Here is a 27,409-nt window from a genome sequence, read left to right as displayed (position 1 = left end):
GAGATGGGTGACAACGAAGAAAGGTTCGAGACACATCTGGAGTTCCGGGCGGATTTCGAGGATCGGTTTTGCAGAGCGAAAGGTTTCTTGTTGTCCAAACTGGAAAGTAGGGAGCATCCGTTGAGTTCGACGATCATACACGCATCGGCTTCTCACAGCATGGCTTCCAGTTTCCATCATCGGCTGCCGAAAATCGATCTTCCGAAATTTAGTGGAGATGAATCGCGCTGGATCTCGTTCCGTGACAACTTTCTCTCGATGATTCACTGCAACGAGGATATACCAATCGTCAACAAGCTGCAGTATCTGTTGCAGTCACTGGAAGGAGAGGCCAGAAAACCGTTCGAGTCTGTGGATATCCAAGCCGATAACTATGCGTCGACGTGGGACGCATTGAAAAAGCGCTACGACAACAAGCGATTCCTAAGAAAGGAGCTGTTCCGAGGCCTGTACAACCTTCCACCGATCCAGCATGAGTCAGCACAAGACCTCAACACACTGGTTGATGATTTCCAGCGACACGTTAAGGCACTGGGGAAATTGGGTGAGCCTATCGAGCATTGGGACACTCCGCTCATCTTTATCCTGACGAATAAGTTAGATTCGGCGACGATTCGTGCATGGGAGCAAGATACTCGACAGAAGGATGAGGTGAAATACGACGAGCTCATCGAGTTCCTCATCCACCAGGTCCGGATGTTGAAATCCGTGGACAGCGATCTCCAGCATCGTTTCTCAGTGCCCACCGTTTCCAAGGTGGCCGGCCAAATCTCGAAAAAACCAGTTCCCATCCGATCTGTTGTGAACACAGCTACGTCCGAAACTCAATCCAGTACTTCGTCATGCCACTGTTGTTGGAGAACACATCCGCTTCATCAATGTCCAGCATTTTCGAACCTGTCAAGCTCCCAACGACGAGAGCTTGTGACACAGCACAGCCTTTGCTGGAATTGCTTCCGCGCGAACCACCAGGCTAGATCCTGTAAATCCAAGTTCCTGTGTAGGATTTGCCAAGCAAAGCACCATACTATGTTGCACGACCAAGCAGCACCACCGAACGAGTCCTCATCCGAGGAATCACAAGCCACACAAGCGAATCTAGGCCCCAGTAGATTGCTTAGCCCACCAACAGTAAATCTTCCCGTGCATTCAGATTCAACTGTTCTCTTGGAGACAGTCTCTCTGTTAGTTGTCGATCGATACGGCAGAAAGATTCCAGTACGAGCTTTTCTAGATTCCGCAGCAATGTCGAACTTTATCACCAGGAAACTCGCGAACGAACTCGCCACCCGACAAACTCCCGTGGACATCGCAGTTGCCGGAATTGGAGAGTCAGTCAAGCGCATCAGAAAAAAGTTAGCTGCCAAGATCGTATCCAGGAACAGCGACTTCTCCACCACACTCGATTTCCTCGTCATGAAGAAGCCAACCTCCCATCTTCCCACATCCCCGATCGATACAACTGCCTGGAAAATACCAAAGGTTCCATTGGCGGATCCTCATTTCAACGTTCCAGCAACAATCGACATGATCATCGGTGGAGAATGTTACCACGAGTTCCACACAGGCGTACGTCACTCTCTTGGTGATAATTCTCCGTTTTTGGTGGACACCCTCTTTGGCTGGACAGTTTCCGGCAAAGTGGATTCCAGCTCCACCACCGCACCGCAAGCGTGCTACCTCTCCACCGTTGATCAAACCCGAGAAACGATACCTAGGAAGTTCCGGCCAATGGAAACCACCGATGGGAGCCAGAGAATGGAAGCTGAACCCTCCACCACTCAAGTTCACGAAAGAGGATACATCGGCCGTCATTCCAGACTCAATTATCCGCAAATCACTCTTGGAGATTCCCGAACGAAAGCCACATATCGAAACTCCACCAGAAATGCACACCACAAAATCCTTGGAAGTCACGCTCAACCCGGAAATAAGCACCAGATCGATCCTGTTGACGACAAACCACACTGCTATCTGCCACATCACCCGGTGCTCAAGGAATCCAGCAAAACCACCAATGAACGCGTGGTATTCGACGGATCCTGTGAGCCCAATTCAGGGTACGCGCTCAACGATACGCTGCTCGTCGGTCCCGTCGCTCAACACAGTCAGCTGTACAACACTCCCTCAAGCGCCGCTAAGGTCAACGACGAAGGAGAAGACGCTGTCTATGGATCCTGCTGCTACGTTGTCCCTTTGGTCAAGCAGCCGTCTGTTACCTGTCTGGAGTTATGCGCACCTGTTCTGCCAGAGGAGGATACTGATGGGCTCAGTAGGAGACGCGTTCCGGAATTGCACATCACAGCTAGTGAACTGTTCAGGAATCTACATTCCTCCAACTTCCCCGAAAACCCTGGTCGAGATGGAGTCATTAAGCCAGCCAAGCGAGATTGTCATCTAACTCACCGCCAGCAGTCAACAGGTCAACGCGACAACCCCGACAACTAGAAAGCTACAAAGACCGGTAGAGCACGCCGAACGTGCTCAACGCGCTAATGGAGCGCTAACAGGTGATTAGCGTTCCTATCATTCCATCCATATCGTTCGATCTACCGGGTCTTTGTTGCTTACAGTTTCTTAGACGTCCTATTGTACCCGCCATCATCGAGATCCTTCTACAAAGACCGGCAGAGCACGCCGAATGTGACTCACTGCGCATGTCGAGCGCTAATAGGTGATTAGCGTTCCAAACTGTCACATTTTCTCTTTCGATCTACCGGTTCTTTGTCGATTGCAGATCCTTTCCTATATTATTTCTATATCGTCACCGAGCATTCATCGCCATGCACCGAGCCACGTCAGAAGCCGAATCTTCTAAGACCGGTAGAGCACGCCGAACGTTGCTCAACGCGCTAAAGGAGCGCTAACAGGTGATTAGCGTTCCTATTACTTTAATCCAAATCGTTCGATCTACCGGGTCTTTTATTCGATTCGCCCACTGTCTTACATCGTCGCAGATTCGCTTCGTTTACCAGCGAGATCGCCCACATACATCCACATGGTAGCAGAATCTTCAAAGATCGGTAGAGCACGCCGAACGTTGCTCAACGCGCTAATGGGGCGCTAACAGGTGATTAGCGTTCCTATAACCTTACCCTACGCCGTTCGGTCTACCGGGTCTCTTTTGTATTCACAGATTCTGCACCAGTGCCGAAGCAGATTCCTCGATGTGCGACGTGCCAGCTGTGTCTTGATCCAACCGCCGTGTCTCCTGGTCCACCTGTGTACCCTGCCCAACCGTGTCGCATGGTCCAACCGACTGAGGAGGCCGCAATCAATTGGTCCGAAATTCGTTAAAACAGCAGTTTCAAGGTGGCCGGAATGATCGGTACTACACCGATCAGGAATTAGAATAAGTTTGTGTTGTAATGTGTCTTATGTTCACTTGACACTGTAACTCATTTGTTCGTAAAACCAATATTTGTGATCGTACCCTAGTGAATAATCAACTCTCTCGCAACATAGCGATGAACCCAGAGAGAGCTACATACAATAGTTTAGTAAGCCATTTTAGTTGTTAGAATAGAATCTAGAGTTGAATTGAACGCACGGCATTTTAATTCGTTCCCAATAAACTGTTTAGTTTAAGTCCAAATAAGCGACTTCTATATACTAGTTCCGAAATCGAACCTAAGTAATTGGCAGCAATCATTGTGCATTCTAAGTGGTGCTTGTTCGCGAAATCAACCCGACGCTGTGCAAACTAAATCTCCCCCGAACGGGTGATCAGCTGTTGCTTTGGTGCTAAGTGAAAGCGACTCACCTTACATTCCTGCTGCTGGTGGATGCCGTCGACGAGAGACGGGAAGAAATACCCCGAAATCCGAACCCCCCATCGGCCGAGCCCGAACAAAGATGATTAGGATATTTCTTTTTTGGTGAAATATTTATACTAAAGGTAGTACGAAACAAATCGTCATGAAAATTTATTTTAGAAAATACGTACTTTTGTAGAAAAGAGGACCCAGCAAACATTTTTTGTAAAATATATCTCAATAACTTTGTTATATGTTTCATATACATTGTAGAATGATCGTATGAAACTCGAAAAAACAGCATTTACCTACCAAAGTGGAGGCAACATATTTTCAACTTCTGGCTAAAGCGATAAGGGTTTACGATTTGGACGATATTCGGCACCATATTCATACATACAGAAAGAATGCAAGAGAGTACAAGTTTTCTCTCTCAACGCTTGCGAACTGATGGTCGCAGAGAGAACAACAAAGCTGTTCTCTCACTGGACCCACGCGGGAGGAAAAAAGGAACGAAATCGTCTTCAAAATCTGCAAACATGGCGGACTTTTGATCATATCCGATTTAAACCATTTTTACGACCTTTTACTTGCGTTAGTTGGATTTACGATTCGCAATAACGTTTTTAATGACTTGAGTTATCATTTTTAATGCGATTTTATGTTTGCTGGAGAGTGCTTATTATGCCCCGGGTGCTCATTATGCCCCTATCTCCCCTAGTGGAACCATATTCAGTGCTTATATTTAAGATTTTGAAACTTCAGGAGTTCAACCTCCCCACTATCCTCGCTTAAATAAAATAAAATACTTACACATGTATTATTTGACAAAAACATCTTTAATTTTATGCTGTCAAATAATTCTGGATTTCGAAGGCAATTGAAGAGGGAACCGGTTTATCATGTTAGACCCATTATCGACAAAATTTAGAGGCATGTAACAGATCAGTTGACTCAAAGCCGAATAAATTTGTGGACTTGTTTGAACCGCCTACCCAATTCGGGCGTAACATGTCTGTTCCTCAAAACAAATCTGTATTGTGTTCCGTTTGAAACAACTAAAACTAGTGCAACCACTTGCCTGAAACGCCCGGCATACAGTAGTTTTCCAATTTATGTAAATTTATTCTACCACAGATAGTGCAGAATGCAAAATGTACACCTCATCTCGCAAATTAACCACTTTCCGGAATAGGTTTGATTTGAATTTTCGATCGAACGAAGATGAAATCCTAACCTAGATTTTCGATAACCCATGCAATATGTTGGCACAAATGGTCGGATCGAGTAACGGGTTCGGTTCCACATTCATGGCAATCAATTAATTACCACCAGTAGCAGCCCATTCGAGTAGTTAGAATGCTCGGCAGCATTGTTGCAGCACCATGGACGTGTACTTTATTGAACAACCGATTGCAATGTACCTAGTTGATAAAACAATAAGTTGGTTGAGTGTAGAATCCAACCCATCCCCACGTCTGGGTAACCAATCGAAACATTTCCACAAAATACAAAATCCTGGCTAGGGTCTTCCAAGAACAACGCCTTCATGGCTACTCAAGCTTTGTAATATTCTACTAGTTTTAGAAAAAAAAAACCGTCTCAAGTCAGACTATTTTGAAAGTTTCTAATCATCGCGTGCTTTATGAATTATCCCTCCCATTGTTGGTAGTAATAAGACTGGAATGGTATTATCAATTGTTGTTTGCATGCTATGCAATTCGATGCGATGCGATGGGGTCGGTATCGAAAACACTTACCCACTTGAAGCAGCTGCTGGATGGCTCTTAACGTGGCAATTATGACATCTGGATTCTTTGAGCTAAGGGCCTTTTTCATGGGCAGGATCACCAGCGGCAGGCAGCACAGGACCTGTAATTGGACGGGTCATTCAATTATTTAAAGCATCATCAGTAATGAACTATTCAAATTGGGGTGCTTTGAAATTTGTTTCAAATTAGAAATGTGTTGTATACGCTTGAAAAAATAAGACACATGATTAAAGTTATCTGAAGATAGAAATAAAAAAAACACATTGCATATTTTCAACATATAAATAATTATTAAAAATTGCACGGATTTGAAATTCGTGTTCTGATTCGGACTCATGTTCTGATCCATATCATATCTCAGTCCGTTTGAAGATTTAAATCACCGTATTTTGTATATTTCAAATTTTGAAGGTTGCATGCCTGACGAAATCAAACTCTAGGGAGTTTTTTTCTAATTTTATTATAAAGTATACGAAAGAAATATATTTAACTGGCATTAGCGGTTTTGAAAACACAGGTTTCAGTGGTGAAATAGAGTTATCTTTATTCATATTTCGTCAGTCTAGTCGTTACATAACTACACAATTCATTAGGGGAGAATGAGGATACTTGATCCCTGGGGATCCTTGATTCCTTAGCTATATCTCGAAACTGGAATGTCTTACAAAGATCAAATGTTCTAGAAAAATGTGCCAAAATGAGCAAAATAACAATGCTTGTAGTTTAAAAATTTTAAACAAAATAATTGTTTGAGTAATTGAACTTTGTTTGAAAAATTTCACAAAATGTAACTTGAAGATCTTTTTTCATCACTTTAAAATGTTCCTTACATGGGAAAATTATGAAAAAAATATTTGTTCCGATGTATCAATCGTTCGAGCGTAAAATGAACTTCATAATGCCATATTTTCAAAGCAATGGAAAACTCTCAATTTTTTTCAGAAAAAGTTTTCGAAAATGTTGATTATGGGTACAATTGATCCCCTAGAGTTGGGTACAATTGATCCCCCTTCCAAACGGCATATTCTTCTTCTGAATTGATCGTTATGATTGCTGATTACGAAATTACTAATATTTAGCTTAGCTTAGCTTGATTGACTACTCACATCCACCTTTAACCATTGAATCCGAAATGCTTCATCATTTAGCTTTGAGAATTTTGTTTTCTGCTTTTTATTTACGGTTTCTTGTGTTTCAATTGAATGTATTTAAAGAATTAATCTTGAATCATATCATTATTATTTATGCATTTCGAATACCATGATCGCAGGCGTGGCTCAGTAGAACGAATTCCACTTTGCCAATGGTTGCTACTCCGTGATTGACCGAGGCCACCAATTTTGTTCAAAGGTCAAAAGACTGGTGCTTGGGATTAGCAGACCATTCTCAGTGCACAGAACTGATGCTCTCTCTTTAAATCATCAATAACGGCGCCGGCCACGTCCTAGTAGTCAATAGATAGGTTGGAAAAGAGAGAAAGGATTGAAAGAATAATTTCATGCTTTAGGATCGAGGTCACCTCTGCATCCTAGCAAAATAATTTTGGTTTAAGGATTTGGGTGAAAGGATATGGTCAGGAAACACTTTTGACTAGTGTGATGCAATCTCTTCATTTCGAGGTAGACGAGCTGTTTGTTAAAATTTAGATGAAGAGAAAGCATATTGTTGCGCAATGTTCAAAAAAATAATGTTATTATTTGCAAAGCTATAAGATCCATTGAATAATCTTTTATTTTTAAAAAGATTTATAACCTTTATCTGGTCTTTTTTATGTGTTAATTTCATTCAACCTTTCTAATTTCAATGCATTTACATAGGAAGATCTATACATTTTGAGAATGCATTGAGTTTACAATCAAGAATCTGAATAGTTTTTATTATTCCTTGCAGATTATTCAAGAATGTTTTCTTTCGGGCTTAGTTAACTTTTGGTTTGTAATTTATCGTTATCATATAAACTATATAGTTTTATGCATTCAGTGCACTTGTTTAAGATGATACTAGTTAATACCACAAGTTTGGAATTTATTGCTTTAAGAATGATATATTATCCGACATATGATTTCAATCTTATTTGAGACTCTATTTCAATAGTATTTATTGAAGTTGACAATAATGTTTTTGAAGTATCTATTTATCAGTAGCTCAATAGGTGAAATACTTGAAACATGATCCTGAAACAATCTGATGTTTAATAATTTAAAATAGTACTAGTACTCCACTATTGATTTAATTTTATCGAAAATGGTTCATTGATCACTTACTAGCCTTATCAATTAGTTTGTATTCATACGTGATTTTCATTTAAATGCCGCTCCTGACACAAACGCCGATTTACCTATATTGCATTGCAACATTGAACTTTGATTTAAAGCACCAATCAGACAGGGAAAGCTATATTACAGAAACGACGTACCAATACACGTGTTTGACATAGAGGCGTTACATTATTTATGTTGATGAGCATAACGTTCCACAGCTGCAATACATTTTCCTTTAAAGTTGTGTGGATAAATCTTATTTACACACGTGACTCCCTGGTTTCTAAATTCCCGGATACTCTTCGCTTTTTGAGTTGGTAATATTACAATTTGACCCGTGTTTCATATAAAGCCTAATAATAATTTATTCTTTATAGAGATGGAGACAATATCTTGTGCGACAGGATTCACTTATTGGATCTTGCCAATTCCGGGAGATGGCAATTGTTTGTTTGGGTCGCTCGTTCATCAAATGTTTCAACTACTTCCAACCCACCCACAATATTCGGAGCGCTGCCAATTGCTTCGTCATAACGCAGTTGCAACTATCAGATCCAACCTTAATATCTACCGTGAAAGCATTCAGAGGCAAGCTTTTGAAGTGCTCAAAAGAAATGACTCGGCAGCAGTTGAGCATTACCTTTTCAAACTTGAGTTCTGCAACCTCTGGGGAGGAGAGGAGTCTTTGGCTGCTCTTTGTCATTACTATGGCTGCGATATTAGCGTATACCAGTCTCACAGCGACGTACCGATAATATTTAGATCTGTTCAGTCCAACTCTGTAGACCGAGGACACTTCCGCGTTTTTTATAGAGGAGATAATCAACATTCTGCGCACTATGACTCCATCATATCTACCAGACCAGCTTGTATTTCTTTGGACCAAAATGTTTCAAGGGCATTCGAAGTTAAGTTTTTTGACAACGCTCACATTGCTCGAGTAGGTGTTATTGCTGATTGTCACGACATATTTACCGCTTTTCACCATCAGCTAACCGGGGATAGTATAACTTGCCGAGAGGCTGATATGTACCGTAATATAGTTTCAGCTGAACTCAGTAAGAATCCAAACCTGAATAACCAAATCATCCAAGGTGAATGCAGTAGTAGTGTGATATCACTAGCTATGCTCGTTTCATGTTTCGGTGTAAGGGTCTTGCTTCACAGTCCTATTCAAGATTCAAGGAAATTGGAACCACTTGAGAAAATAACAAACATTACTCTTCATATAATAGAATTATATGAGCATTCGCGAGAAACATATAGAAGTGTACTCTCAATAAGGCAACACTCCAACATTCACAATATTCAACAAACTTCCAGTGACATTATTCAGTTGGCACAACGGAGGTTAAATGACGAGATTTCAGCAACCCCTTCAAAGGAGATCAACGACCTCACCATCATGCATCTTAACGCTCAGCGCGGTTTAAAATTCGCTACTTTCAATGTGAATGGTTGCCGTACAGCCGAAAAGAGGAGAGAGATAGATGAATGTCTGCTAAAGCACAACATACACTTTGGTGCCCTGCAGGAAGTCAATTTGGCTTGTTCACAAGCGGAGACTCCCAATTATTACTGGTTTCTTGGCTCTGGATCATCCAACAAAAGACGAGGTCTTGCTATCCTGCTCCGAAAAGGTTTAGATATACACTTGGATAATCTTAGTTCAGTGGGGTCCAACATTCAGAGTGCCGAGATGGTCTATAAGGTTAGTATGAACAAGATTCTTTTCAATTGTATAGCGGACATGGTTAGGTATATATTTCTTTTATCTATCTATATCTATTTTTTTTATACAATTATATATATTTATGTACACCAAAAATGTGTGCAAGAGAAAATTTTTTATGTTCATATTTTGATTCGCTTTAATATAGGTCGATCAGAGAAGCTGTAGGGTGACAGTTATTAATGTGCACGGGCCGAATCAAAAGAACGATCGCTTTTTTTCATTACTCGGTAGAGTTCTTTCGACTAAAGATCAATCTCAGGTACTTTTACTGGGAGATTTTAATAGTCATCTCAGCAGCAAAAACATTAGTGTTGAAGAATCCTTGTTGATCGGAAAGTTTGCTGGCCATGAGGAATTCAATCCAAATGGGTTACAGATGCGAATGTTTCTTGGGTTGCATTCCATGGCAGTACGGTCAACCCTTGGCTCAGCTAATGCAAGTTTTCAAAAAACCTGGACGAATGGTTCATATTCCAGTCAACTAGACCATATACTCACATCTTTACGAACCAATATCTTCTTGAAACGACTTCAGTGTTCCCACACATCTGTTAAAACCGACCACAAAATCCTCATCGGCTATATTTCGCTAAGACAACATAATAAATCTATTAACACACAGAAGGCAAAGCAGGTAGGTTCTAGGAAGCATAACAGTATTGATCCAAGACTACTCCAACATGATATCATCCGAAAACGCTATCAGCAACATCTGAACCAAGTCGTTGCAGTTGATCAAAAGACGGGATCTATCAATGATGACTGGTTAGATTTAAAAACTAGCATTCTAAACTCTGCTGACAAGACCCTCCGAAGAAGACCATCGTTCATTTTTGATCGAGGATGTAGATTGGCATTAGCTCGCGTAAAGAAATTTGCGTTTTGGGCTAGTAGGTCTCTCCATCCGAAATGGAAACATCGCTTGGCCGACGCAAAAGCAGACTTGGGAAGAAAAATTCGGCTCGTTGAAGAGAAAGAAGTAAAGGATTTTTTCAAGGAAGTTCAGACGTATCCTACTGGGGAGCGAGTCAATCGGACATATCGGTATTTGAAACGATTTAAAAAAAGAGCTAAACATTCTAGTTCTCGTGTATCCCTTAGTCTTCAAGACTGGACTCCAGATTCCTCTGAATCATCTCTCTTGCCAGATTTTTTACTAGAGACTGGATCAGATATTCCTCTTGATCCGCCAACCCTATCGGAGATTCAGTCTATCATAGATAGCATGAAAAACGGAAAGACACCCGGTGTCGATTTTTTAGCAACTGAGCTTATCAAGTATAGCAATGCCGGTACGATCGCTAGCTTGCATAGACTGCTAGTCAGGGTATGGAACGAGAACAAGTTGCCTGACGAATGGAAAAGGGTAATCCTCGTTCCTATTCCTAAAGTGAAGCATCCGAAAACTGTCGATGACTACCGAAAAATTGCTCTTAGCTGCACTGCATACAAAGTGTACGCATTGCAATTGCTGAGGAAGCTCCAGGAGTACGTTGGGCCCTTAGGATCACACCAGGCAGCGTTCATTTCGAATCGATCCACAAGCGACCATCTGTTTGTTCTGCAACGGCTACTGCAAGAGAATTGGAATTCAGGCAATACCTTGGTCCTGATGTCGTTGGACATCGAGAAAGCTTTCGATCGAGTGTCGCTTCAGTCTCTTCCTGCTATTCTGAAAGGTGATTATCGTGAATCATGAAAGTTTTCATAATTTGAAAATGGCCTTAACCATATCATTGTCATTTCCTAAACTTTTTGATATTTATTTTCATGTAATGAAATCATTACTTATTCTATTTTCGTAGGTAAAGGCGTTCCAGGTATTTTGATTAACAAAATAACCGAGTGTCTCCTCGGAGAAATACAACAAGTGCTATGGAATAGCCAACTCGGCTCTGAGGTTCTAAGGATGAGGGGAATAAAACAAGGATGCCCACTCTCCCCTTTCATATTCAACCTTATAATGGAGGCAGTTCTAGAGTCAGTGGAGGACGTTATTCCCAATCTGCGACTAAATCAGGACTGCGAGTTCAGCTTGCCAATGATTATGGCATTTGCGGATGATTTGTTGGTCATCGCAGAGGACCAAGTAGGAGTGTCCACAGTTTTTAGTGCCCTTGAGGAGTATCTCTCGTATGTCGGTCTGAATCTAAATAAGAACAAGTGTAAAATTCTGATTCGAAATCCTTATGAACAACCTATCGAACGACTCGAAGTCGGCGCCCAAATCTATGAAACAACGAAGCCCCTGAAGTACCTTGGCGTATACTTAACATCGCGACTAGAACGGCCTTTGACAACTAGAACAAGATGTAGAGATGCAGTTAGAGCTTCAAAACTGATTTTAGACTTCTTAAAATCGTTTAAGCCCCCTTGGGAGTTGGGGAGGATGATATATGAGTCTGTTATAGTACCAACAATGATCTACGGCACTCAAACATCTGTGCTTACAAAATATAATAGAACATCTTTGCGTGGTTACGAGAGACAAATAGTGAAAGCGATGTCAAATTTATGCGATCAAAAAAATAATACCATAAGACATAAGCCTGTAAACAAGTTGTTGCAAAAACGTCGGATAACTAAAAAGATTAGAATGTATCAGATGCGGTGGTGGGGCCACGTTCACCGGCGTGAACGCCCACATCGTCTCCGAGTCGCTTCTCAGCTAGAATCTATTAATCTGCGACCTTGCCGTCCAAGTTATACCTGGAAAAACGTTATTCTTCAAAATATGGAGCGCTATGGAAATCTGACCGAAGGAGAGTGGCAGAGTTTAGCTCAGGATCGAGAGAAATTCCACAAGAAATTATTGGAAATTTATGATTATAATGAATCAGATTCGGGTAAGTTAAAAAAGAAAAGTAAATATATCTGGCCTCATTAACTCTAATTTCATTGCCAGATTCGGAATACGAAAATGATCAATGATCAAAGCAGAGCCACAATTTCATGAAGAGATATAAATCACTTTCACCTGGTTTACTCAACTCAAGCTTAAATAGAAAACTAAATAAGAAAAGAAAAAAAAAAAATAAATAAATAAAAACCTTAAGCGATCTAGCTGTTTAACTTACTGTTATAATTACTAATTGCAGTGCACGAAGAAATCTTTTGTGTGGCTCAAGTAAAACGTGTCATGTCAAATTTAGGTTAAATTTATGATTTGATCAATAGATATTGCATAGTTTTCTTTAAATTTTCTTCAATATTTTTGATGATTGGTAAATTAATATATTTTTCTTGATTGTATGTGAACCGAGTAATTTGATTTTCTTAGCACTGTTATAATTCCAAATAATATATTTCTCCAATCTCTTTGAATTATTTAATCTCCAGAAAACACTAATTAAAAAGTTATACTGGTGGAATTTTGTTTCCTTATTATTGAGCTGTTATGTGAGAAAAAATAACGATAACTTGTAAATATGTGTTATCTTAATAGAAGATTGAATTGAAGTAGATAACGATTAAGTGTTTGAAGCATGTAGCAAATATAGTATTAAATGATTTAATAAATTTATAAAAACAATTTCATCTGTGATGCGTTTGAATTTAAAAACATCAAAGAGTTATCCTTAAGTAATAATGACTCACATAATAATCATGGCAATTTCATGCTAACACAAATAACGATCCAATCCCATAGAACGTTTTCCGATATCTCAACATGAATATAGTACTCGCTCGCTAATTGGTCACTGTTGGTACTGAAAGATTCCATCCCATTAACAAAAACGTCCGATAACCAAAAGTTCGTAAAAAAGCATCAGCTCGAGCGAATATTTCATTTTTTATCATTTACATTAAAGAAGATAATACTAACCATAAGAAAAACAGATATAGAAAACCTACACTTAAAAAAATAAAACAACTGTTTAAAAATACGACGATGATTGAGCTAAAGAAAACATTCGACTAGAGAATAGTAAATTTACAGACTAAAGGTACGACTAAAAATTATTTATAAGAAAACATTCGATTATTGAATTCTTGAAGAAAACTTTCTTTAAGCTACTGTTAATGGCCTCAGATGTTTTAAGAATCTCGATTACTGGATATGTCAGACGAAAAAGCGTCCGATTAGCGAATGCATGCTGTGAATGGAAATGTATAGCTTAAGAACAGTAACAAACGAAGGATTCGAAAGTGCAAACTACTAAATCTTTGAACTGATACAATGGGTGGTTTCATTTATTGAGAGTACCTACACATAGCGTCTCGAATTAGATGTTGTGGGAACGATGTTCTGTCGTTTGATAGCTTGGGGAAAAGGTTCGAATGCTATACTGGGCAAGATTTTTGTTTACCCTAGGTTTAGTGAAATAAATCAGAGAAAAAGAAATAAATAAAAACTTACGCGTCAACATCCTACATATGTTCATTAAGAATTCTTCCAATGAAACATGCAACTACTCAGCCGTTTATAATTTGCCTCTTACTACCAAATCTCATTCTTATCTTCAACAATTCTCACTTCAACTGAACACGACGGGCGATTCTCTTAATCCTACAACAGCATAACCCCGCACAGGTTGGCTTCAGAACTTGCCAGAACAGTTTCAGTAGATTTACCAATTTAATTTTGCTTGTCTACATCAAACACAGTAATCAGAGAGCAAAAATTACAAGCATACAAAACTAGCAAACAATAAGCTTTGAAAACCCTTGGTGTATGGTTAAAAGGCAAAAAAAAAAAAAACACAGAATACTTAGCTTAAATTCGGACTCCTTAGAAATCAGGTACATACAGCAATATTTCCTCGAACCACCGTCGAGTGTCGTACCGTAAACATAAATTTCTGTTCGTCTGTTTTGATCACTCGTTCGTTCACCGTATTTGACGTTCGTACATTGGAGGCGTTACGTTTCATTTTACAATCATTTCGTAACACCACGCCGGGGGGTATTGAAAACTATTTATTTTTATACCTTATCGAGCTAACACCATGAGAATCTTTCGAAAAATATCTAATCATGGGAACCCGGATTTTTGCTCAGCAAGGAACACCCGAAAAGTGGGTCATTAAAAAAAAAAAATCACCATGCAGCTTTTAAAGCATTTATCTTTTCACTTAGATGGAATAATCATTAGAATAAAACCACCTGTACTTCAGAGCACCTCCACTTAAAACAATAACACCACAACACTATTTTAAAGAGCCTCTAATAGGCAAAATTATATGATTTTCCTCACACCACACTTTTATTCGCACCATTTGCAACCAGCGTTGCCAAACCACCTGATTACGAAATTACTAATATTTATCCAAAAACTAATATTTATCAAACAATTGTCTGAAGAAAAGAGCAAAAATAATTAATTTTCTCTTAATTATTAAAAATAGCGCCTTTAAGTATGCAATGTTAGTAGCGTTGAGACAAAGTTATAGAATTTTCTTCTTATGTCTGCTATAAATTGTGAAATGAGAACAAACATGACCAAAATAGTCAATTAACATTCTATCTTGGGGTTTTGTTTGATTTTTATACAAGGATTAGGGCTTCCTGAATAAAATATCAAGTCTCCTTCAATAGGGGATCAAGTCTCTCCTAACTTCAGAAAAATCGCAATTTTTTTACTCCCACGAAAATGCTTCTAGTTCATCAACGGGTTCAAGTATCGATCAAATTTTTGGAGCATAGAAACTTGAAGTTACAAGCTGTCAGAAAATGTCAAAGACGGCGAGTTGCTAAATTTTTCCAAAAAGATATGGTGAAAATAAGAAAAGGGGATCAAGTATCCCCACTCTCCCCTACCGATTGCTATTGTCTCACTCTCACTTATCATCTTCCTAACCGGAAAAGTACTCATTTCTGAATGTGTACTTTGATACTCTTACCCAGAATATCTGGCAACACTGTTGTGCTACCACGAGCCCAATTTGAGTAGTATTGCTTAACCGTGTGATAATGTAACCATTTGTACCGCGTTTATCATCATCACCTGTCATCAGCAATCATTGATCTATTGTTCTCGATTGCGAATTGGACATAACAAGAGGAACCAAAACAAATAATGTTTTGGTTCTGCTCGTGGCAGCAGAAGTCTGCTGCTGTTCCGGAAGCCGGAGGAAACCGTAAGTTTCAACACCTCCCGTCAATTTGTAAATTGAGAATGCTGAACAGCTTGCCTCGCCCTTGGTTACGCCTTCGTGAACGCATCAGCTGGCTGATCCTCAGTAAAGATGTGTCTCAAAGAAAGCTGACCGCTTTTTACGATCTCCCTGATGAAGGCATTCTTTACGTCCAGATACTTCATCCGCTGAGGAGTTTGCGTCTCTTCCAGATACTGGATGCAAGGACTGTTGTCCTCCATTAACGTGAAAGGAGTGCTAACCACACCCAATTCACCAAGGAAGTTTGTTAACCAGAAACCTTCCTTGACTGCATGACAAGGGCTGCTATTTCAACTTCAGTCGACGACAGACTGACCGTCTGCTGACGTTTCGTTGACCACGAAATAAGATTCCCGAAGATCATGTAAGCGTAACCTGGTACAGACCTTCGGCCATTGGAGTCGTTGGAAAAGTCTGCAACAGCATATTCGATGAGTGGTTCCGATATCGCGTTTCTGCGAAATACCAACGCCGTATCGATCGTACCTCGAAAGTATCGCAGAATACGCTTCAGGCCTTGCCAATGCCTATCCGCCGAGCTGACCTGGTATTTGCTCAGTGCGCTAACCGCAGCACAGATGTCTGGTCTCGAAGAAAAAAAACGAACACAAACACGATACACCCAGCTTATTTGCGGCATCTCGGAGAGAGAGGTTAGGGTTTCGCTTGAAACTACCGGCAACTCTCTTTGTCACCTCAGCGGCTTCCGCTTTTCGATTTCCCCCCGACCCAGGCTTCCTGGCTATCGACAAACGTTCCCCAAACACTTTAATTACATTTGTAACGGTTGATTTGGCGATTTAGCGATTTTGCCAGCTTTGCGTGCGAGTAGCTCGGATTTTCACGACGCGCGAGCAAAATTTTGATACGCTGCTCTTCTTCCTTGGGCGGGATTTTGACAACTGAAGAGTGAATTCCAAAATCAAAATAGGAGCAACATTCTACACACACACACCTTCAAAATGAGGGGTGTTCAAATTTTTTAAATGCAAAATTGAAAGAAATAGGTCAAGTTGATATTGACCAAATTTTGACCGTATCATCCTTTACACCTACAAAACGAGGGGTGTTGAGATTTTTTGTATGAAAGATTAGGAAAAATACGGCGAATTTTAGTTGACCACTTTTTGATTCGAACACCCTTTACCAGATATCTCGTTTTTTAGCTTCAATCGAATGCGTTTCTCTTAGAATCATTGCTCAATCGTGATACATTTTATAAAGAAACTATTTTACATTTTATACACAATTATGTACAACACTTTCGAAAACTCAAAAATCCTAGATTGTAGAATTTGATCCAGTCGTTTTCCGGCTTAGATTCCTCCGCGGTCCTGTTTTAATAAAAAAAAACAACTCTGTCGGTTTTGCTCTGCACCTACTACGCATGGAATACTGAATAAGAACCCCCACGTGTATGTATAAAAAACACGGAAGTGAAGGAATTACTAAGAAACATCCGCAAAATCGATGTTATGCACCAAAAGCTTCATTCACTTGAAAACACCCGTAAAATGAATTTAAAAATTATTTTTCGTGTAGTTTTCATTGTTATATAAGAGCAAGTTCACTCGTGTCGGAAAAAAGGGGTTGAAATTTTGAAACTTGTACCCAGGGACGGAATTATCCATAGTCATGAGCTAAAAATTACTTTTAGTGACCGATTCTTTTCCTCACATGTCTTTAGATTTTTTAGAAATAAAAGAATGCTAAGAATGATTTTTTTGGTTAAGACAGATTTTTTTCATTTTGTCATTGATCATTGAGATTTCCTTTCTTTCGGTCATTACATGATGGTTAAAATGGGTCATGAGAAAGATCACCAGTGCAAATTTTTACAATCTTTTGTTTGTCAAGCTTACTTTCAGTATGTTATACCTACTGTGACAAACGCTAGTTAACATTTTAACATCTGCAGTAGACTGGCCCAAATTTGTATGGGAAGATTTTTACAACATTTTTTCCAACGCGGCACCCCCTAAGTTGGTGCCTTTAGCTGAAAAAATGACTTTCTGAAAGTTTCAGGTCATTTGGCCGAAGCACGAGCTGGCGCAAAGGACTTGAAATTTGTATGGAGATTTTCGGCAAAATGTATGAAAAATCGACATACTTTCACTCTTTGTGCTCGAAAATATGTTTCCAGTATGCTAGAAAGCTCAGAATTTCAGGAATTGTAGTTCAAACAATGACAAACAAGTTTGTAGAAGATCGAGATAAGATACGAGTTGACGGTGATGAGTTATCCGCAATTAAATGTGTGATTTTTTCGCATTTCATCGATATATCGTGAACGGTGTATAGGTGGGTTATTAGTACTAACTTGATCGCATTGTCACACAATGAGAATAATACATAGAAAGTTTGTGTCCTCGGCATAGTCTAAATGCCCCACAATAATGTTTGTCAGTGCTTTTTTCGCAACTTTGCCCAAGACACAAACTTTCTATCTGTTATTCTCATTGTGTGACAATGCGATCAAGTTATTACGAATAACCCACCTATACACCGTTCACGATATATCGATGAAATGCGAAAAAATCACACATTTAATTGCGGATAACTCATCACCGTCAACTCGTATCTTATCACAATCTTCGACAAACTTGTTTGTCATTGTTTGAACTACAATTCCTGAAATTCTGAGCTGTCTAGCATACTGGAAACATATTTTAGAACACAAAGAGTGAAAGTATGTCGAGTTTTCATACATTTTGCCGAAAATCTCCATACAAATTTCAAGTCCTTTGCGTCAGCTCGTGCTTCTGCCAAATGACCTGAAATTTTCAGAAAGTCATTTTTTCTGCTAAAGGCACCAACCTAGGGGGTGCCGCGTGGATTATATTATATTTTTTGTTATGGGCCAGTCTAATCTGCAGCCGTCAATTTTTTTTACAACACTGTTTCTATTTCAGTCGTATGTGATAAAAATTCAACTAAATTTGACGGTCGCAGATCTTGAATTTTTTTCTTGCATTGTACATTTTTTAACCTACGTGTGTAAAAACTTCTACCACTTTTTCCCAACACGAGTGAGCTTGCTCCAATAGATTCAATTCTTTCATTAGAACTTAGAACTAATTAGAATTGTATATCTTTTCTACTTTCAGGTAAACTACAATGAGCTGGAAGAAAAGCATTGACTGAATTGAATTGCACGATTTATTGGTAAGACCACAGTGAAGACGCTGTTAAGAATTGGCTTGCACAATATTGTTTTGGCTTGTACTCAAAGGACACGATGACTTGGTATCAATCCAAACAAGGCCAGATCGTACCGAAGAAGATGAATCCGTTAAATTGTCCTCAAACGAGACCAATTGAAACTTTTTGGGCCATACCAAATCGTATTTGAGGAAACTTGGGAAGCTTGCAAATCCTATCGAAAACTTTGCAAAAGACTAAAAAAGTGGTCAACATCATTGCAAATCAGTCTGCGCTCAAGCTAATGAGCAGTCTTCCCTGGCCAAAGATTGATCGGAATGTAATTTTTTAATGATTCACTGTCAAAAAAATATAAAGAAAATAAAAGTGAAAAAAATGTTGTATTTGCTCCTACATTATGTTTATACCAAGGGATTGAAATCAAGAGAGAATTTTTTGCATTTGGAGTGGTAATGATCAAAATTCAACAACTGCTTCACAAATTGCAACAATTCGCAACAGCCCAGTAAACATGAATCGGCAGAGAGGTAACTCAAATCGACAGAGGGATCGTAACGATCTCTCTGGCGATTTTGCATCATCTAATCGCCAGAGAGGAACACACCATACGCGTGACTTGGGTGAGTGCCACGAAATAATCTAAGACACGCCTTCCAGAGAAAAACACGAACACAATCCGAATCGTGTTTGTATGTTTCCCTTCGAGGCGCGTGTTTGCTTGACTGAGAAGTCGACTGCTACGATTGAAAGCACACATATAAAAAAAACGGGGATAAATGCGATCACAGCGTACGAGAGTACGATTTAAACTGATTTCGCATGTACGCATTCGTATTCGTTGCCTCTAGGTATCTCGGCAGGACAAACCGAATGAGAATATTTGCGTTCTTAGAGTGTCGCCGAAATCAACCGTTTAATTCTAAGTACGGTTACTCAACTCTCAATTTTGTGCATGCTCTGTCGATTTCTGAGAGAACGCGCGAACTGGGAATTCTTCGGGAAAAGATCGATCTCCAAAATCGATTCAGATGAACGGTTCTGGGATCGATTCATCTAAAAAATCGGAGCTTGAAGATCGATTTCCAATTAATCGATCTTTTCCATTTGTAACAAGGGAGCTGCTTTTATTAAATATGCGCAAAAAATGACACAAAATTTTAAATATGTATAATCCTTCGACATATGGAAAGAAAAAAAAATCAAGCGCTTTTATGAAAGGCGAACCGGAGTTAAAGTTTTAAAACAACGCTAATCAAAATCCAAATATCTCGGAAACGCTTTGATATTTTAAGTATTGTATTGACAAGAAATATTTTAGAGATTAAAACTAATCATTTCAAGGTATTTTTATTAAGATTTAATGTATATGAGAGATATCGAACAAAATATGCAGATAAAAATCAAAAATCAAATTTATTTATTATTTTTATTTTTTTTTTTTTGAAAAAAGTAGTTTTTGAAAAATCGCTGTTATTTTTTAACATTAGCGAATTCTAGCAAATTTTAATCTTAATCAATCAAAAACACCATCATGCACCCAATTCACAAGGCTTGGAAATAATTTGCCTAATTGTATTGAAATCAATAAAAAAAATTCTAAAATTATTTTTCAACTGATCGCGAATGCTAAATGAAAAAAAATCGGCACGACCAGGAATCGAACTCGAGTTTTCTGATTATCCCTCCGACACTTTTCCAATAAGTAAATCATCAGACGAAAACTAGTCAAGCTGTAGCTTTCTAATTCAGTTGACTTCATCGAATTAAATTCGCTGCTAGATTCTATTTACGGCAGAAAACGTTCATCGTGCCCCGATTGATGGTGCTTATACTGCCTCTACAGTGACCGATTTTCAGATTTCGGCACAAAAATTTAAAATGCATTTTAAAACTTTATATCTACCTTTTTCAAGTTTCATCCAGTTAGGAAATTGACTTTTTTAGTATCTGAGCACGAAACAATATTATAGCTGTTTTCTATGTTTAAATAAGCGAACTCCTAAAGGTGGCCATTATGCCCTTATTTTCCCTAAATGAGATAAAAAAAGATCGAAAGATCAAATCGAAAATAAACCGATCTAATCGATTTTTTCCTGGCCGAAGAATCGATCCAAAAAATTGGAAAATCGGAGTTGAAAAGATCGATCTTCCAAGGATCGATCCAAGCACGACCAATCCTATTAGTTACCCATTTTTCCGGGTAGGGTGAAAATCGAATGTTTGGAATTAAAAATTACTGGAGAATACATAAATTTTCTGACTACGTCTATTAGATGTCTTATTTACATTAAACTGTGCTTAAAACTTTTGATGGATAAACACACATAAGTTTTTTAGAAGCCATTGAAGTTGAAAAGTGTTGCATGTCGTGACGGTACCAATTTTACTAAGTAGTACTTTTTTATCGTTTCGATGCCAGTGCTGTGCCGAATTTTTTATTCACAATAGATATTACTTATGCAACTTTTCGTTTGATTGTTGTACCCTTAAATTGAGAAATTAAACATATCTTGAGAGAAAATTACAAACGACATTCAACAGGCTGCATTTGGTTTCAAATGCAATTCCTGTGATGAGGAAACCACCAGTCTTTTACACATTTCATCTTTGTGGTTTGAATGCTTCGATAGTTCAAAATTACTCCTCGATGCGTTCGGAAGGCTCTTTTTACTCCCTAGGACTTATATTTTACCTTTGAAAGGATTTACCGAGGCTATCCGGTAACGTAGCCATGGAAGACAGTTTACTTCGTCTGCAATCAGGTTCAGTTACAGAAAATAACTGCCTTTCCACAGATTATTGTCTGCACAGTGAGTTAAACAATTTAATTTATGAATTATAATCTACTTGTGTTTGTTTTACTAAGAAATATCCACATTTTTCTTAAAGAATATTTGAAATTTTAAGATGAAAATTCCTTTCTAAACCCCATTATTTCATTTGTGAATCACCATACTGTATTGAAAAGTGAATAGCAAAATCTAATATTCACCATAGAAAACTACAGATAGATATACGAGCTCAATCATAATTACTTCAAGTTGTTGAGTATAAATAAAAAGGGAAAGGAAGCTTATTTCCAGAGAATTACTGCTCAGATCTTCCACCAGCTGTGCATCGTCATTCGGTTACCATTTGCAGAGCAATCTTTCAATGGGAGCAACCACAAAACCATAGGTTTTAATTCCTTCCAGCTTCCGGGCAAATGCAGCACCAATCAGGAAAACAAGTTCCACTCCCGTGAGCAGTAAATCGCTTGGAAGCGATTATTGTAATTGCAAAATCAACTCCGATTGGTTTGCCGGTTCTAGCTTCCGGGGTTTGATTCTCGGTGGGGGCACAAAACCTCCCAGCTGCTCCCTCTTTTTTCTAGGGGCTCAGAAGGAGCGGTTAATTCTAAGCAATCCTTCCGGAATGGCTTCAGCGCCATATCCGATTCATCTCAATTTACCCCTCGGCCGAAAAAAGAAAGACAAGATATCATCTCGGGACCGGAAAAAGAACAAATTAATTTTCTTCGCTTCCAAGTCGGCAGTTTCAGAGGAAACTTGTCAGATAGGATGTTCACTTGATCCTAGATTATTTGATATTTTCATTCGGTTATTCTTACAGGATACAGTTTTGGATGGGGCCAAAAAAAACCCTTGGCTATGGAGAAAGTAGATTCAAACTTACGAGGAGTCAACAAGCGGTTAAACAACCATTATCATAATATTAATATCAGATGGGCTTCAGAGCATCGAGGGTTTGGCTTATAATGATAATCATTATTTCAAAGATGAACGTGGGGGAGGGATGAGCGAAAAAAAAATTAAACCTCCCTACTAATCCCGAAGTAAAGAATAACGATAATGGCGGTTCATTGTCGGAGATGAGTTCAAAAGTTAATCCTCGTCCGGTGGAGATTTCCGGTTTTTCTTTATCTCCGATGGAAATGGCAACCATCATATTTACAAAACAAAAACAATCATTTTCAACGCCCATTTGTAAACAAGACCATTGAGCAGAGATTAGATTTCACGGAAATGTGTATCTGTTTTTCCAAAGAACTCCCAAACGTATTTGATTAATATCATCATTTCAATTCAATAAAATAACCAAAGTAAGAGCAGTAAAAAAAAACCTTTTGAATGAATTTTAATATTGAAGATTTGGGCACCTTATGGAAGACGATTATTTAGCCATGCTAAACAGCCTAAAGTTTTATGCAAACCTTCACAGCTCGCTTAAAACTATTTCCTAAAGCTACTTTATAATTCAAAGCGCAATCTAAGCTTTCGTACAACTACTATAAAGCTAACATATGGACTAGTTGTTAACGTCTTTAAAGCTAATTCTATAAGCTATAATAAAACATCCAACAGAATAGTTTCATTCGGTCTTATAGACATAGCTTTGAGAAACCCTTCAGAGCTTTCTTTAGACTACTCACAGCTCTTTTAAAACTACGTCATGGAATCTGATAGAAATTTTACTGTGGGAGCTTTCTGTTCCGTGTTTTTTTTTCACGTGCTATCACTTACTCTCCCAAGCATTTGGTGATTGGTGATGATTCCATTTAAATTAATTTAAAAATATTTTCATTTTCATTTTCAATAGATCTTAGCATGAAACTTCTTGCAACCTCAGATTTCTGGTGAAAGGAAATCAAGGTTGACCACATTTTAAAATTTTTTTTAATTAAAAAATAATAATTTAAGTAGCATATTAGTTTGCTCAAATGATGCAATTTTTGTTTTGCATTGAAATTCATTACTGAGCCTGTCTCCGACCAGACAGAAATGAACGCCATGAGAAAAATTTGAAACTGCAGGTTTTTAAACTCTTGTTATTCTTGTGCCCTACCGATACATCTAATATATTCAATGGGATTTGTTCCTTGGATTAGAAACTATTGATTACGGTTGATAGGTTTTACAGATTTCGTCTATACATGAAAATATTTGTCCTTCATACGCAAGTGACTCGGAAAAATGCTAATGGTATTCAATTTGGTCTGGTCGAACCCCGACCACTTATACAATAATAGTACCGTAAACATGGTCAAATTTGTTGAAAATGTCTAGTTTTTAGCTGGGGGAGGAAGACTGAAATTTGCTGTATCGTTTTCTGTATCGTTTTTTTTTACTGTTCGGCAAAAAGCCAGCAATTGTTGAAAAGATTTGTAATCATTCAAATTTTAACTTTAGGTGATCAGTTTCGTGTAGCGAGTCATGTAACTCAGTTGTTTAGTTGCTAAATTTAGATTTAGCTATATTTTTAGAACAACCATTAATCAAACCATTTTTATTCATCAGCTTCAAAACTTTGACGAAATTTGAGCGACTCAATACGCTTGTTCATGCTAGAATTTGCCAGAGCAAAACAAAACCTAATTAAATCATTGTTTTATGCAAAGCAAGTGCTTTTCAGCATCAAACAAGTTTTATTAAAAATCACTAAATAATAAAATAACATTTTGAACCTTCGCATTGGTCGGCAGATTGATGAGAGAAATTTTACGTTTGAAAGATTTTTTTCTTTTTTTATTCAGTCTTCCTCCCCCAGGTTTTTAGTATTATAATATTATTTCCATTAAGATGGCGTCAGTGAATTCGATTAAATTTCACAATCAACATGGCGTTCAGTAAGTTAATGTTGAACATCTTAAGGCAGTTGTAAAACAGTTTTAAAATTGTTTTATGCCGATTAGAAAAATGATGTAATAAAACAATTTCAATTAACAGTTTTAAAACAGTTTTAAGAGACCTTGAATTACAGCTTTGTTTTACGTTTCTCTATATTGAATATACGCTCATGATGGAATTATATATTTTTGTATGAAAGAAGTTTGTCGCAGTAAATGAAAACATTTCGATTTGTTGTTTGGCAAAAGGCTTTCATGCAACTTTATGTTTTGTTTTCTTTTGACTAAGAGGATGTGTGTGTGGGAGGCGCCTAACGTAATAAACGGAGAGCGAATATAAATGACACCCCTCCGCACGGCCTCTCATTAATGCTGTTTATGCTTATCACTCATCGTCGTTGTTATGCATCGCTGATACAACGGGTCTTGCCCGTACCTAGGCGTCAAGTAAGTGACTGAACCTTCAACTTGGCATTATGTGCTTAACACAGGATGGTCAATTATCTATATATATAAAAATGAATTTCTGTCTGTCTGTCTGTCTGTCTGTCTGTCTGTCTGTTCCCTATAGACTCGAAAACTACTGAACCGATTTGCTTGAAACTTGGCAAGTGGGGGTATTGAAGGCCGGGGAAGGTTTCTATTATGGATTGAGACCCCTCCCTCTATCATGAAGGGGGGGAGGGGCCTCCCAAAAAAAAGAAACTTTTTTGCATAACTCGAGTACACATCAAGCAAATGGTATCAAATTTGGCATGGGGTGGTATTTGGGAACAAGGAATATTTCTATGAATATAAGGTACCCCTCCCTCCTTTCAGTGGGGTGATAGAAAGTGGGGAGGGGGGCTACCTTACAATTATTCATGAATTCGAAAACTAATCAAGATATTGGAACAAAATTTGGCATGGGAAGGTATTTGAATACGAAAAATAGTTCAATGATTATTTGAGACCTTTCCAATAGAAAGGGGGGGGGGGGCTTCTTTTATACTTTTTTACATAACTCAAAAACTTATTAAGCAAAGGGAACCAAATTTGGCATGGGAGGGTATTTGGATACGAAAAATATTTCTATGATTATTTGAGACCCCTCCCTCTTTCCAGTAGGGAGATATAAAGGGGGGAGGGGCCTCTTTTATAGTTTTCAACATAACTAAGAAAGTAATTAAGCAAATGGAACCAAACTTGGCATGGGCGGGTATTTGGGAACGTGACATGTTCTAATGATTGTTTGAGACCCCTTCCCTCTTACAGCGGGGAGGAAGGAAAGAGGGAGGGGAGTTTCATACAATTTTTACTGCATAACTCAAGAACTACAACAGCGAATGGAACCAAATTTGGCATGGAACGATATTTGGGTACGAGAAATGCTTCTATGAATATTTGGTATCCCTCACTCTTTCGAAGAGGTGGAGGAAAAGGGGGAGGCGAGGTCTCCCTTACAATTTTCAGTATAACTGGAGAGCTGATCAAGCAAATTGAACCATATTTGACATGTGAGTGTATTTGGATACGAGAAATGTTTCTATTATAAACTGAAACCGTACCTTTTAAGCGGTAAGATATAAAGGAAGAAGGGGGGGTTTCCATTTATTTTTGCATAACTCGAGAATTGATCGAGCAAATGAAACCAAATTTCATCATAATCATCAAATAGTATTTGAGTACGAAAAATACTTTTATGAATATTAAGTTATCATCCCTCTATTGAAAGAAGAGAACGGAAAGGGGGATGGTACTCCCTTTCAAGTTTATACATAACTTAAAAATTTACTACTCAACCGATTATTTTGAGCTTTCTCCCACATGCCCTAGACTTACATTTTCAAAAACCACCTTTCAATGTTTCTTCTCCAAAGCGCCCTAGCTTTAACTATCCACCTATCATTTCCTATCTTTCAATTTCATTCTACTAGAGTTCATCTCGCCGAAATGCCATTAAAATATTATAACATAGTTATGACGGCGATAAAAATCTTAAAACATACTTAAATAAAACCAAATTTGGCATGGCATGGAATATAGGAAGGGAAGAGGGAAGCTTACATTTAACTTTTGTTTTACAAAATCCGAGAAATGGACAATACTTAACATGGAAAATCATTTTGGTATGACTCTATGATTATTTGACACATCATCCTCCTTTCAGTGAGAAGGTATATGGGAGGAGGGAGGTGAGCCCAATACAATTTTGTTGGCATATGTTCTCAATTTATGCTTACGAAGCCAACAAATGGAAACAAATATGGCATGGAAAGGTACTTGGTTACGAGATATGTTTCTACGATTGTTATAGACTCTTATGCTTTACAGTGTAGAGAATGAAAGAAAGAAAGGGGCTCCATACAATTTTTGTTGTAAAGCTTAAATACTTATCAACCAATGGAACTATATTTGATATAAGAGGATTTTTGGGAACGAAAAAAATGTTTATTAAAGATTACAATCTCCATTCAGCAGGGGGTGAAGGGAAGGACAGGGGGGCTCTCTAATCAGTTTTTTAGCATAAATCCAGAACATATCAAGCAAAAACAACCATACTTTATAAGTTAGATTATTTGCGAACGATTAATTTGGGATTATCAGATCTTTAAAACAAATTTATAAATCAAGATTCAGAATATAAGTTATGGTTTGTGTTGCAATTTGAAACTCCAGCTGAAGCTCTCATTTTATAGTGGTTGCTTATTAATTTCGTCATACAGTCCCCCCACAATCATGGGTCACACACAATTATTAGTCACCGATCATTAGAACTGCTGATATCTACTAAACCAAAAGAAATTATATCATATCATTATTTTTAGTTTATCGACAATATCATTAAAATGCATTAAAAATATTATTTGTGCGTTTGAAAACAGTATAATTGCTGTTAGAATACTTTTTATCAAAGGTGAACTATAAGCTGTGGAACTATCGCATAAAATTACAATGTTATAAGGTTGACATCTTAAACCGTTAAGCCCCTTATGCGGG

The 27,409-nt window shown here is 38.3% G+C and overlaps 2 protein-coding genes across 6 annotated transcripts in view; one reads left to right on the top strand and one right to left on the bottom strand.

Annotated features, from left to right (window-relative positions):
- LOC129740007 (disintegrin and metalloproteinase domain-containing protein 10) overlaps window positions 1-27,409 on the top strand; it is a 776,101-nt gene that overhangs the window by 612,050 nt on the left and 136,642 nt on the right. The window lies entirely within an intron of this gene.
- The window catches only part of LOC129740008 (parkin coregulated gene protein-like), a 74,521-nt gene that overhangs the window by 18,502 nt on the left and 28,610 nt on the right, over window positions 1-27,409 (bottom strand). The window contains exon 3 of the mRNA XM_055731592.1: window positions 5,516-5,627. Coding sequence (XP_055587567.1) covers window positions 5,516-5,627 — 112 coding nt within the window. The remainder of the gene's footprint in view (window positions 1-5,515; window positions 5,628-27,409) is intronic.

Source organism: Uranotaenia lowii, chromosome 1, assembly GCF_029784155.1.
Source record: "Uranotaenia lowii strain MFRU-FL chromosome 1, ASM2978415v1, whole genome shotgun sequence".
NCBI classification, from domain to species: domain Eukaryota; kingdom Metazoa; phylum Arthropoda; class Insecta; order Diptera; family Culicidae; genus Uranotaenia; species Uranotaenia lowii.
This window is presented reverse-complemented; position numbering and strand designations above follow the sequence as displayed.